Source organism: Dermochelys coriacea, chromosome 16 (genome assembly GCF_009764565.3).
Source record: "Dermochelys coriacea isolate rDerCor1 chromosome 16, rDerCor1.pri.v4, whole genome shotgun sequence".
NCBI lineage: Eukaryota > Metazoa > Chordata > Testudines > Dermochelyidae > Dermochelys > Dermochelys coriacea.
The window spans coordinates 5,314,388-5,328,603 of NC_050083.1; the positions used below are offsets into that span (position 1 = coordinate 5,314,388).

The window sequence follows — 14,216 nt, forward strand, 5'->3', positions numbered from 1 at the left end:
CTGACCATCCAAATGGGTTTGCAATTGCAACTGGAGTCCAACCCACGTGCAAACGGTTTATTGCTCTGAATATCGGAGCGAACATTCCCTGGAGGGCTCCGGCCTTTTTAAACAGGATCCGAGCAGAATAATTCCCACCACCAATAAATTATGCAGCTGGTCCTTTTCATTTCCCTTCTCAATTGATGCCCTCACAAAACCATGGGGAAGTTAAAGAGGTGTGGGGGGAATACACGGAGTCTGAAGCTATTTCTAATCAAGGTGGTTGCAAGATGCCCGTCCCCACCCCCGACACACACACAAAAGAATCAAGTTCATTTACAACCTATTGGTGTCAATTGTCTTAAAGGGGCCAATAGCTGAGCCTGGGCAATTAACAGAGACGCCCAAGCTGGTCCCTGAGCAGGGCGGGGGAGGTAGCCCCTTGGCTGGCCTTCAGTGCAGGCTCCTGGCCGGCCTAGGGGCTCAGTCGGGTCTCTGCAGCATGGAGGGGCTTTGCCGTGGCCCGCACGGCCCCGCTGGTGCCCAGCTCCTGCCGTGAGCCTGCCAACATGCGGAGACTCCCGGCCCTCGCCTAGTCTGATCGCGCCTGGGCCATGGCGCCTTAGGGGCTCCGAGACCCTTCCAGCGCCCCAGCTCCGGGCAGCCTGGGGGCGACCATGTTCAGCCAGGAGGGGCTGCCCGCCACCCCCTTCAGCCTGGGGGCCGGGGTCCTGCAGGATGCGAGCGGCCAGTTCGGCAAAAGCAGCTACAGCAGCAGCCACCAGCCGCCTTTCTTCCCCTTCCCAGCGCTCAAAGCGGAGTACGAGCCCCCCGAGCTCCAGGTGGGGGAGGCCGGCCCGGCTAAGGCCTGGGGCCCGTTCCCTGGCCCAGAGCCCTGCCAGCAGCCGGGCATGGCTGGGGGGCACCAAGGCCCCCAGCTCCTGGAAAGCGGGCAGGCGCCGAAAGAAGAGCCCGGCCAGGAGAAGGGGCGCAAAGAAGGCTCCCCAGAAGCGAAATGCGCCCTCCTGCCCGCGGGCCCCTACTACGCCCACCCCTGGAACAGCCCTTTCTGGCCTGCCTTGGCTGGGCACAGCGCGGCGGCGTCCCGCGGCCCCCTCCCCGGCCAGACGTTCCCAGGGGCCGGGCTTTGCCCGGGGGCCCATCACTCCATCTACCCCGGCGACCCGCACCAGCCCCCCAGCGGCCTCTCCAGCCTGGGCAGCAGCGGCAGCTCCAGTGGGGCGGCTAGCGAGGGAGGCCAGTCCAGTGAGAGTGGGGACGAGGTAAGGATCGCAGCCCCGCGGCCCCTCGCCGGACCCCGCTCCCCAATCCGGGGATCGCCCCCCATCTAACCCCTTTCCGCTTTGCATTTTCTCAAGGGATTTCCCCCCAGTTCTCCGGCTTATCCCAAGGGGGAGAGGAGGAGCGCCCACATTTTTCTTCCTCTCTCTCTGTCTGATGCTTTTGGGGTGACCTTGTCTCCCACATTCCCTGACAGCCCCACTGCTCTGTAGCTGCACATCTCTCCTGCCACAGCCTCCTTGGAGAGCAGCTTCCTAGCGGGGGTGGCTGGGAAGGGCGGGTAGCGACCGATCTGCTCTGAACAGACGGGTCTGTCTGATGGCTTGTGCTCCCTGGAGGTGGCGTCCACAAACCCAGACTAAAAGCTCTGTTACAGTGGGCCAGATCCCTGTCTGATGTGTGAATCAGAGCAACCCTGAGTTACACCTGTTAAAAATCTGACTCTGTGCTGCCTGTGTGTGCAGACCTATAAATCCGCTTTTTAAAAAGCACCAGGGTGCTTTATGATGATCGATATTCTTTTATCCAGACTCTCAGCTGCAGTTTGATTCTCCCCGCCCATGAAGTGACCATGGCTCTGTAATGCCAGGGTAGAGATTTAAACTTTGTCTCACTCCAAACCATCATCATTCGGAGATGGGGAGAATGAAACTCGGCTCCTGGGAAGCGTTGTGAGATCTGATGGAAAATGCTCTGTAAGAGCTGGGAGTTAGTGTAGAGGGACTGGTGGTGTGAGCCAGCCAGGGGACAGAATTGTTTGACTGGGGGATTTAAAGACCAGCTGAGAGGCATAGACCCAGGGACAGCAGGGGAAAGGAAGGATGACAGGTCCCATGGGATGATAGCGCTTTGCACTTAACAAGGGGGTTAAGTTACAACACTGTTGCTTTGTAGTGTTAATGGGGGTTTAGCTACATTCCCAAATCATGCTAGAGTTTCCCTACCTCTGCCTAGGCCGGTGGTTCTGAAGCTCCCTCGATTGCTGCACATTACTGGTATCTTTTTTTGCTTTTCTCTGTATTTTCCTTTCTGTTTTTTATTCTTCTTTTCCCTTCTCTGCTTCTCCAGGAGCTCCCAGTTCTCAGCACCCTCTCCCCAGGGGACCATTAGGATAATCTGGTCTGACCTCCTGCATAACTCATCCCGGGATGTCTGCGGGAAGAGGTTACAGCACTGGGCACCAAGGAGAGTGGGCCTACCAGACCCACACAGGCACATGCCTAGCAGAGCTTGAGTTTAACCTTGCTAGCCTCATGTTATGACTTCCCTCCCTCCCTCTTTCTTCCACTCTCCACCAGGGACCCAACCTTCCCTCTCCCCCTCAGCTCAGCCTGCAGAGGGCTTTGATGACCTTGGGTCTTCCCTGGGGCACCAGCACAGTGACCCTAGCAGGTGGTTAAAAGTGGCCTGTGGTGCTTAATAGTTGGGTCATTGCACTCTGGGCTAGCTGGCTGGATGTTCTTCAGAGCTGTTGCTGTCCATGTTAAGTGCAGCACATTTCGGTGATGGGGCTCTCGCAGTGGTTGGGCCCTCCTCTGTCAGGATGGGGAAGAAACTGTTTCCGGACTATCTGGGAATCTAGTAGTAGGGAGGAGTCCAGAAGGATGCCAAGGCTGGGAAGCACGTGAGTTCGCTAGAGGTCTGTTTCCCACCTTTGTAACCTCCCATCCTGCCCAGGTTCAGGAAGGAGGTTGAGTTCCTGCTTATGCAAAAGTGGACCCCTGATTGTGTCCCATTGGCGGTGGGGAGTGAGTTTTGCTCTCCAAAATGATTTACTGCATTGAGCACATTTCCAGCAGGGGCACCCCCAGTTCAGAGAGGTTTCTCTCAGTGTGGCTAAGCTGTGTTGCCCAGCTGCCCCAGTGCTGGGCTCTTTGGGATCCAGAGATCAGCACCACACAGTTTCTTCCCATGCTTTCAGGGGGGCCTCCCGTTTTTACTGCCATGTTTGCCCCTCGTGTCTATCAGGCACTGGCACTGGCACGGTTGGTTCTGAGCAGCGGCTTTACCGTGGGCTCCCTCTGCTGGCTGTTGCAGAACAAAAATATTTGTCTCTACGCTCCTCAGTGCGATAACTCAGTTGTCTCTGGGGATGGCATATGCTTCTGTTATGTCTGTGCACTCAGCTCTTCTGTGCATGCAGCCCCTCAGATGCCGGAGCTGCCTGCTTTAAATATTTTCATCGGCATGACAATTATTATTAATTTTAAATGGAATTTTAAAAATCCAGATATTTAGAGTGTGTAGGCCAGCTCCCTCCAGATTATAATAATTTAAAAATTGGTCATATTCCTGACTTGCAGGTAATTAAGCTAAATCAGTTTAAGCCAGAACTAAGCATGTGAATAGACTTAAGCGTGTCCATGCTGCTGTTTGCACCACTTTAACTAAATCAATCAAAAAACCTGCTTTTAGTGGAAACTGGTGCAAAGTGTCGTGCGTGGAGAAGCCCTGCCATGCCTTGGCAGATCTTCCAGAACAGCCAGGGAAAATCAGAATTGACATTCCTGATATTTCTAAGGGGGGGAAAAACAAGAAAATAAATCATAAACAGAAGGAAAAACTCTTTTCTGGACTCTTTATGATGGACAAAAATTTTAAAAGGCACAGCCCTGGATTTGGTTTTATTTTTTTGTTAACTGCTGATAGTACCAGTACCTCACTGGGCCCTCAGTTGGCAGGAGTGACTGTATTTGCAAAAACCGCCCACTGCTCAGAAAGGCTATGAACTAATTAATTAAACCTGTTTCATAAATTGTCCCACAACAGTTCCAAGTGGGGAGAAGGGCAGCTCTGGAAATCTGTGTGTGCAAAACGGTGCATGCACATTTTGTGTGTGTGTGTGTAGATGGCAGCTTTCTGTGCAAACTGTAGGGTGCTCTGAGTCTCCTCTTCTCCTGCCCTGGACCACATGTTGAGACTTACATCTGGGGCAACATGTGGGTAAGAAGCCATCATTCAGGTTGCCCAGCGTTTTGTACCCCTCTGCACAGGTGTCCATGATGAGGCAAAGTATGAGAAACTGGGCCCATGATGCTTTCATCTCCGTCTTAAATTGCAGCTTGGCAACTGCTGCCACCCTGCACGTTGTGCCATTGTGCCATATTGTCAAAGCGAGCAGGAGAGCTGATTGAAAGGTGACTCTGCCCCTTCTCATAGCAAAACTTTGCTGGTCTGGGTGCTGGGTTGGTTGCAGCCCATCTCTCTTCCATTGTGAACTCCCAGTGGCTTAGATGAGTTGTGCCCTTGTTTTGCTTTGATTTTAAAGGGGGGTTTGATCCTTTTTTGTTTTGTTGGGCCCAGATCTTCAGATATTCAGGCTCCTAAATACCCCTGGAATTAGGAACCGGAACACTATTGAGGATCTGAGCCTTCTCGTTAGCACTGAGAGGAAGTTGACAGCGGCTGATTCTAGATCACCTGGCCACTGGCCCTCAGCTGGTGAGACAGTGTCAAACATAACACACACTGGCACCTGCTGGTGGTGGAGGGCATTGCTTGGAGCCCCTCTGCAGAAGCAGGACTTAGACTTGGAGCATAGGTCGGTGTGTTCTCCCTGCTGGCTTCCTTGGGGAAGAGAAGACCCAGCAGCAGGTACTTCCCAACCTTCACAAAAGGGAAGATACGTGGCCGGTGTCCATGGGCATCGCTTGGTGGAAGCTTGCCTACAGCAGAGGGGGATCTGGCCTCCAACTTCCCCTCTATGTGGGAGTAGGGTGGGATAGGAAGTAGTATAGGAGGGTGGGGGCCCATGAGAAGGATGGTGCAGTGGCAAGGTACTGGCCTGTGACTCCTTGGGATGGAGGTTCAGTTCCTGCCTCTGTCACAGAATCTAGATTAACGTTGATGAGCTTTTCAAAAATCTACTCTAGCTCAAACAGAAGTTATGAGAAATTCTCTGTCCTGTGTCATTCAGGAGCTCAGGATAGATGATGGGAGAGGTCCCTACAAAATGGTAAATGCCACTCCTGCTTCGGGAGCTGAATTGGAATTTGCAAAACTGCAATAGGCAAACCCCAAAATATTGAAAATGAAGGCTCTGGTCCAGCAGTCACTAGGCCGTATGTAACTTGACTCGGCTGAAAAGTCCCATTGACTTTGATGTGACTGCTTCTGTGCGCCAAGTTAAGCACATGCATAATTGTTAGCATGGGCTAAAATTGTATTTCTGTTACAAACAAGTCTTTTAGTGGCATAGAATCTTTGTCCCTTCAAAACAAAACTGCTTCAGTGTAGAGAGAAAAGGTGGCCCAGCAATAAGGGCACTGGCCTAGAATTTGAGAGACAAAGGCTGTGTCTACACTAGAGATCTACTGCTGTAAGGTCTCCTGTGGAGCTGTTCTATGCTAATGGGGGAGAGCGCTCCTGTTGGCACAATTAATCCACACCCAATGAGCTCTGTTGGAGACGCCAATGTAGTGCTATCCAGACACATTGCTCAGGGGTGGTGGTTTTCTCCCCTCCCCCATCCCAACTGATAAAAGTTTTACTGACAAAAGTGCTAGTGTAGACACTAGATTCAACTTCCTGCTCCACCTAAGGCTCTGTGTGACTTTGAGTAAGTTACTCATGGCTTGTCTACACTTGCAGTGCACTGTATCGCTTAGTGAAGATGCTACCAACACCCAATGGGAGAGCTGCTCCCATTGGTGTAGGAATTCCACCTCCCCGAGAGGCAGTAGCTGTGTGTCCACAGGACGCTCTTCGACAGCGCTGTCTATACCGGGAGTTCAGTTGGTGTAACTGCGTTAAAATCCACACCCTGAGCGACGTCGTTCCACTCATGTACGTTGGTAATGTAGACAGCACCTCAGGCTCTTACTCGGTTCCCCAGGTAAAGAATAGCCCTTCGGTTTGAGACATTCAATATTATGAGGTGCTCAGACACTTCAGAGAAGGTGGCCAGAGAGTGTCAGCGATGCCAAATGATTTCATCTTCCCAGTGCATTAACTACATTTTGCTGTGAACTTACTTTATACAGACAGGCCAAAATGTTTAGGTCCATAAAATCCTAAAGGTGGGATTTTCAACAGCTTCTAAGTGACTTAGAAGCACAAGTCCTATTGACTTCGCACTTCAAACCTGAGGGAGGAGTGTAGCTTGGTCAAAGCGTTGTGACTTTCTTGATTTGTGGAAGTGCAGTGTGGCGGCCCGGTAGCATTGGCTGCTATTTGGGGGGGGGGGGGGAGGAAATTGTGGTGTGAGGCCCAGGACTTTTTTTTTTCTTTTTTTACAGCCTGGCTGAGAGTTTCAAGGCTGAAACTTCAGTAGAAAAGAAAAACTTCACCGTAAAATCTGCAACTTGACTAACAATTCGGAAACTAAACAAGATCAGCCACTTTAGCCATTTAAGACTATAAAACAGGAAGGGAGTAAAAGGCAACAGCTATACATGAGAAATCTGATTTAAATAAAAAAAAGTTGTATTTTTTTATCATGATTTTTACCCACCCTGTGTTGGGCAAGTTGCTCCGCTGACCCTTTGGAAAACAGAGATAGTCCTGCCCTGCCTTCCTGCAGGGCAGTGCATGGGGTAGTGCAGTGCTCAGGTCTGTGGTGACTAGGGCCATCTCTGGTCTTGGGTGGATTTCTCATCCCCACCGCAAACTGACCCTAGGAAATGTATCCTGGCTGGGGGGGATGTGAGGGTCGGGGTATTGCAGGGCATCAGCATGCCAGCTTCAGTCTCTTCCCGACGAATCTCCATGGCCATCCCTTGCACTGATTACCTGGCTTGTCCACTCCCCAGGGTGGAGTGAGAGGCTTTCACTGGTGAGCAAGGGGGTGTTTAAAGGCAGCGATGTCTGCAGAACTACAGCTTTCATTTTTAAAAAGTTACTGACCTTTCCAAGCTTCCCTTAATGGCCCAGCTTAATACCTCTCAGCACTGACCTGTAGCACCATGCACCCCCCCCCCTCCTCCACCATGCTGTTCCAGCTCCGAGTCTCGCCAGCCAGACCTCATCACCCCGGTGGGGGGGAGGTAGTGGCTGAGCTGTTTCCCACTGCAGTGGGCAGCCAGGCCAAGGGAGCCTGAGGGACAGTCTAGGCAGACATTCCGCTGTGAAGCAGAAAGCCAGAGAGCAGCTTGAGGGATCAGCCTGTTTCTTGGATCCCAGCAGAGCTCTTAGTTCGGTGTCAGGTGAAAGTGATTCCTTCTGGGATTGTTTGCCATCCTCACGCTGCAGGATGCTGGTTTGTCCATGCAAACAAGCGGAGGGCTTCACCAAGCCAATTCGCGTTCCTCTCATCTGCCACGAAAGCCGTGGTGGAGCCTGATTGCAGCGGTAGACCTGGGATCCATCTCTCTAGGGCTTGGATTTGCATCCATCCCTGAAATGCCCGAGTGAATCCACCTCTCTCCTTGCCAGCCCCCAGCGGGCTCCTTTATCCCCTCACAGAAACGTTTTTGCTGCTTTTGCCAGGACACCACTCCCACCTCGGAGGAGCTGGAGCAGTTTGCCAAAGACCTCAAACACAAGCGCATCACCCTGGGGTTCACACAGGCTGATGTGGGGATGGCTCTGGGGACTCTGTATGGTGAGTTTCGCTTTTCTCCCCCACCCCTCCCAAGCGCATCTGGTGTCTCTGGATGCAGAAGGGAGGGACAGCCCCTGGATCCCCACTGGTGCTGTGCAGCTTCTTCCCAATTGGATGTTCAAAGCGGCTGGAAGGGTTTTTGGATACTTGTTGCAGTGAACCCAGTGTGAATACCGTGGTGATTCCAGGGGGAGCCCCAACATGATGCTGTAACCTGGGGGTCCCTGCTCCCTGCTGCTGCCTTGAGGGAGGGGCTCAAACAGGAGATGGGGATCCTGGGGGGGAAAGCAAAATTATGTGGGGCAGAGTGGATTCCTAGATCCAGCTGTCTGTGGGGGAGGGACTTAAGCTCCCCCAGTGCCTCACTTATGGGGGTAAGGGACAGAAGATGCCCCTCCTTCCCCCAGATAGCAGGTGAAGGGAGCAGACCACCATGGTCCCTGCCCCAGAGGTGGGTAGGTGACTGTGCAATATTGGGGCGGGGGGTCTCCCATGCATGGATATAGCCCCTGGAGTAATGGATGCTCCATGCATGGGTCAGGTAGTGGGCAGGTTTCTTTCCTCTCTGGCTAGTGTGCTGGGGGTATAGGATAAGGAGTCTGGCAGCCCCAGGCCTGCAGCGAATGGTGCTTCTCTCTCCCTCCCAGGGAAGATGTTCAGCCAGACGACGATCTGCCGCTTTGAAGCCCTCCAGCTGAGCTTCAAGAACATGTGCAAGCTGAAGCCACTGCTGCAGCGCTGGCTCAACGAGGTAGAGAACAGCGACAGCCTGCAAGAGGTAAGTGAGGATGGGGTGGGCCAGATTGGGTCAGCCCAATGGCTGGGACTAGCTGCTTCTGAGCAAGGTGTACGTGACCCCTTAATGGGCATCTAGTGAAGTAGCAGAGTCACTGAGCAAGTTCCTTCCTGACCCCCGTCAGTTGGAGCTTGATCCATGTCAGGAGGGCTTACATCCCTTCTGAATGTGTTTTATCCTTTCTGCTGTGCTTGGAGAATGAGAATGTCCAAGGCCTCTGGAGAATCCTGCTCAGCCCTAGGCTTTGCTGATACCTTGGGGCAGTGAGTTCCACAGGTTAGTTACGCACTTTGAGGGAGAAATAGTATTTCCTCTTACTGGTTTTAAATGTGCTGTCTTTCAGTTGCATTGACTCACCCCTTGCTCATGTGTTATGAGGGAGGGTAGATAGGAATGCCTGATCTACCTTCTTTTTTTCCATTTGTTATTCTGCTTACCCCCGTCATGTCTCCTCTTACTAGCCTTCTTTCTAAAACAAAGTCTGAGGATGAGATTCTCATCACTGACCAGCCCCTGTCCTGCAGGTAAAAGGTCAGGGCTGTGTAAACGGTCTCTAAAAGCACTAGTTTTAGCTGGGAGATGATTCCTCTGACACAGGCACTGTTGGAGACAGCTGTATGGCTGCCTTCCCGGGACTCTGTTGCAAGCCCTTGTGTAGGAGTGGGTACCTGGGGCAAGGCTGTATGAGATTCTAGGCACCCACTGCAGCCCCCAGGATAGCAGCTGATTGCAGAGTTTTGTTAGCAGCTCAGACACTTTGTTCTTGCATTCAAATTTCTTGGGTCATGTCGCCCAGGCCTCCCGATATTTTGCTCTTGATCAGTTTGTTCCAGCAGCTCCTCTTTCAACACCTTGGTCTTTGACCTGAGACAGCAGCTCAGGGTCGGGATCTCCTTGACATACTCTGAGGCAAAGAAATTATAACTTCTCTGCAACCTCCTTATCTTTCTTAATTGTTTCCTTTACTTCCTAGTTAATCCAACAGACCCATGGATTCTCTTGCAGACATTCTGCTCTGATGTGCCTGGAGAATGGCTCATCAAATTCCACCTTATCTCTTCTTCGTCCCACCCAGTGTGGAAGGGCCTGGCGTTAGGGTATTGGTAGGGCTGCAGATTTGTCACGACGTGTGGTGTGTGGTGTTTTGTTTTGTTTAAATCCAATCTCTGAGCAGTCCTGATAAATTTAGTTAGTCACAGCTTTTGCAGGCAGTGGTTGTAAAGTCATTTGAAGTGGGAGGGTGTGACATGGTGGGGTAGGGAGATGGGAGGCCTGGTTGTGGGGGGGGGGGGGGAAGGGTGCAGAGTGAGCCCACCCGGCACTGACCTTACAGTGGTGGCTCCTGTCCCATGGGGCTGGCCTGGCTCCTTGCTCTGGCCTGTGGGCATGTCCTTCTCCCTGAGACACCCAGCCTTGGCCCCTTCTTGGCTATGGCACCACCAGATCACCTGCCCTGAGCTGTGGTGATACAAGTGGATGGGCCCTGGCCTGGGTGGTCCCCCTAGCTCCTCAGCCTATGAAATCCCAGATGCAAAGAAAGCCATGGAAAAATCACGGTATCAATGACATTTTTTTACCTCTGTGATAGCCAATGCCTAGGGCTGCAGGTTTATCAATAGACCAGTGGGGTAGCCTGCTTCCCAGTGAGCTGCGATAGCACCAGTGTAAGGAGGCCTTGAGCTGATACTTTTAGCAGGGAAGGTTCCTCTTGGATAGAGAGCAGGGTAAATGAGGACTTCCAGTGTCTAGCGATAACCTTTGCAGCTGTCCATCACTGTCCCAACCACAGCCTGCCAGTGCTCCCAGGCCCTGCTCATTGGCCTGGCTTCAGAGAGACATTTGCCATTTGCATTACTGGAGTAGCAGCGTCTACTCCAATGGTAGGGCAGATGTACTTGTAAATAAACAATTAGCCGATTGACCAGACTATCATGTGATGGAGAGTGTCCAACCTTTTGCGGAGATGGTCAAAGAGTGGGAAGAACTTAAAATCATTGTTTGATGGGAAAATGTATTAAGATTCCCAAAAAATATAACTTGTAACAGATTCTTCAACTGGCTCTGATCCTGGAGCAGCCAGATATCACGATAGCCTCCAACAAGGCAATCGTGGTCGTTTTCTGCTGTCATGGGTGGATCTGGAGAGAGGCTCCCGTCTTCCTAAATGTTATAGCCATAGTCGGTGGTGTGAGACTGGTTGGGTTACCATGGCACAAGGGCCAGGGGCTGAATCTGAGACCATATTGCAAATCTGGGGGCAAACGACTCTTTGCTGAGCAGTCACACTCTTCACTGACTGCAGAGGTTTCTGCAGGTGGGTACCTGGCAGAAGGTCCTCTGCACCCGGAGCCTCTCCCACGCTCTGCAGTTGCCAGGGGCACAGCGAGGTTGGCAGGATGGAGCAGACTATTGGAAGATCTTGGGTGAAATCCTGGCCCCATTGAAGTCTGCTCAAATTTTGACTTTAGTAGGGCCCAGATTTCACCCCATATCCTTACTTCCAGTGAGGAGCAGCTGCAGGAAGGCTGAAAACCAGGGATTTTTCCTTTACCCCGTGGCGTGGTTCGCAACTTCTCCTGCTTAGCCAGAAGAAAGGAGAGGGAGGTGATGTGCCCGTTAGAATACAGCATTTAAATCCCACATGCTGTAGTCCAGGGGAGGATTAACCTAGCACAACCTGCTAACTATACTGCGTAGATTCTCTGGAAGGGTAAAGAAAGGAATTTCACTAAAGGGAAAGGAAAAGCCAGTGAAATTATTGAAGCAATTTGTATCTTGATCTTGCTTCCATTGAGGTCAATGGCAAAATGCCCAAGGTGCAGGCTCAGGGCCTGTGAGCAGGTTCCTTTTGAGTAATTATTCTAAAGCATCTCTGGGTGTTCAGGGAAGCTGGTTGCTCGGCATGCCCAGCACTACTCCACGTGATAATGAGGGTGGGGCAGCAGTTTGGGAGTTGAACTCCCTTTGACTCCCAAACACTTTGTTTGAATCTATTTAAAAATTACAAAATCTTAATGTGAATAGAAATATTTTAATGAAATCCTTTTAACATTCTTCCAAATAATTGGTCACCCTTTGTATTAGTGTACATTTATACAGACTTTATAAAGGGCTAATAAAATGATTTAATCATGCTACAGGCACGAATACTATATGTTGTAGATGGTTATATAAATGGACCTGGTTGAAAACCACATTTTTCTCTTCTTCCCCCCCCTCCCCCGGTAAAGAAAGAATCAAAAATTTTTCATTTTTGAAAACGTTCATGGGAAATTTCTGAAACTAAATACAATTTTCAGAAACATTTCAGTTTGAATTGAAAACCTGCCACTTTATCCCTTTCCATCCAAGCACTGATTTGCAGCATGTTGGATTGGCATCTCTCAGCCCTGGCCCTATCCCTCTCCCAGCCAGGTATGCGTGCCCTGAGGAGCTGGGAACATTTGTTCCACAGGGACGACCTGTAACCAAGTGCCATGGCTTTTGCGGGTTTGTGTCTCTTGCTTTCCAGCTGTGCAATGCAGAGCAAGTGCTGGCCCAGGCCCGGAAGAGGAAGCGTAGGACCAGCATCGAGAACAACGTCAAGGGCACATTAGAGAACTTCTTCCGCAAGTGCGTGAAGCCGAGCCCCCAGCAGATCTCGCAGATCGCCGAGGATCTCAACCTGGACAAAGATGTAGGTTTAGTTGGAGCTCCCCAGCGATGGGGAGAACAGCATGTTCAGAAGTCAGGTCCTTAGGAATGACTAACACATTCTCTAATGGGGCACTTCTAAAGGCCAATTTAGGGCTGGTGGAAATTTTTCCATCAAAACTATTTTTTAAGCAGAAAATTGGATTTATGACTAAACCAAATTATTCACAGAAAAAGTCTGTTGGATAATCCTCCTCCTCCTGTGGAAAACAATTTCATTTTGGAAATGATACCGTGGTGCCTCATGGGATCTGTAGTTCAGTTGCCTCATGTTCCTGTTCTCCATGAGCTGGATTTCCCAGTCAGACTACATTTCCCATGATGCTCCATGGCTAGGGAGGCCCATGAGGCACCACCTCCCACCACAAGAGTGGAGGCTGTGGTGCATAGTGGGTGATGTAGCCCAGCCTGAAGACTGGAATGGGGGGCATCTGGCATCCAAACTGCAATTACCATTAGGTAGGCACTGTGGCAGCTGACATTTTCTGGTATTTGAATTTCTGCCAAAAAAATTTAAATTGTCCATTGAAAATTTAACCTTTGTTTTCACCGAAATTTTCCAGTGTCCCCACCACCCCTACCCTTTACTGTCCAGCTCCACTCCAGACCTTTACTCTGGAGGTGAACACTAGTGCAGGGGCTGCCACGCTCCCACTCAGAGGGCTGTGCATCGAGCACAAAGCAAACAGCAATAGGAGTGTGTTAGCACCAACTGCCAGCCCATGTCACTCCCCTCCCAGTGGAGGTCTGATTCATGGATGCAACAAGAGTGCACGTGGGCTCCTTTGGTAGCCAGATTGCTGCCAAATCAGGTGGGTCCCAAGAGGTGGGATTAGACCCCAGACTGCCTCAATTAGTGGGTGCACCTGGTGAAGGAATGTAGCCCTGTTGCAGGACAGCCTCGTATGTGCTAGGGACTGTCAGGGTGCCCTGGGGCTCTGTAGAGATCCATCATTCTGCCTGACTGACCAAAGCGCTCCCAGCTGGGACTGCTGAGCTGGGAGGGTATGTCGGGCCTTGTGGGGGTGGAGGGAAGGCAGAAAACATCCCACTGGAAAAGAGCTTGAAGCTCCCAAATTGCCTGGCTGCTTTGCTCCTCGCTAGACACAGAGTGTGGGGGGGCTCTGCCCCCGAGGGAGAGGTTTGAACAGGCTGGGATGATCCATCTTCCCTTTTGTGCCTTCTCCCATCTCCGCCTAGGTGGTGCGAGTCTGGTTCTGCAACCGGCGTCAAAAGGGCAAGCGGCTGCTGCTGCCCTTCGGCGATGAGAACGAGGGAGCCATGTACGACATGAACCTGGCCCTGGCGCACCCCGCCCTGCCTGCTGCAGTGAGCTCCCAAGCCTATGCCCTGGGTCCCCCCCCTCCCATCTACATGCCGGCTTTCCACAAGGGTGAGATCTTCCCTCAAGCTTTGCAGCCGGCGGTCTCCATGGGGAACAGCAGCAACTGAACCTGGGGGCTGGGGGTTCCCTGGGAGCTGGACGGAGGTGTTTCCTTGGCGGTGCTGTTTGGCTGGCTCCCTGGAGAGAACAGCACCCTAGAGATCTTGCAGCTGCTCCCCAGACGCCTGACTCGGGGCGGGGGGGTGGGATGGGGGACAGGAGGGATTCACTGTGTTGTTTTCTATTTGCTTTTTGTGTGAGGGGGAGAGGCAGCAACCTGGGCAGAGGGAGCGGATCACCCTGCGCTGTGGAGCAAGTCCCTATGCTGCCCACTGCTCCGAATCACTCCTGCTGCAAGGAGCCTGTGTCCCCCCCACCTTGAGTTGAGCTACCTATGCTGCCCCTCCCCCCGGGGGCGGGGCCTCGTCACTCATTTGCAAACAAGGTTTTATCTATTGTTTAGTTTGGAGAAGGGAAAAAAAAAAGCCCTTTTTAGCCCTTTCTAGTTTTTAAAATGA

At 51.7% G+C, this 14,216-nt stretch overlaps 1 protein-coding gene across 2 annotated transcripts; it reads left to right on the forward strand.

The window, feature by feature from the left end:
* Positions 1-279: 279 nt before the first annotated feature.
* LOC119844397 (POU domain, class 5, transcription factor 3-like) lies at positions 280-14,216 on the forward strand. 2 transcript variants are annotated; one of them, XR_006276061.1, is made up of 7 exons: positions 299-1,265; positions 7,711-7,825; positions 8,473-8,602; positions 11,878-11,882; positions 11,921-12,035; positions 12,133-12,297; positions 13,515-13,654. XR_006276061.1 is itself a non-coding variant. In XM_038375156.2 (5 exons), exons 1-5 carry the CDS (start codon positions 660-662, stop codon positions 13,764-13,766), a joined length of 1,269 nt encoding a protein of 422 aa, XP_038231084.1. In that variant the 5' UTR covers positions 280-659; the 3' UTR covers positions 13,767-14,216. The 2 variants fall into 2 exon arrangements, 1 of the variants encoding a protein (XP_038231084.1); XM_038375156.2 differs by lacking the exons at positions 11,878-11,882; positions 11,921-12,035 and having other exon boundaries at positions 280-1,265; positions 8,473-8,603; positions 13,515-14,216.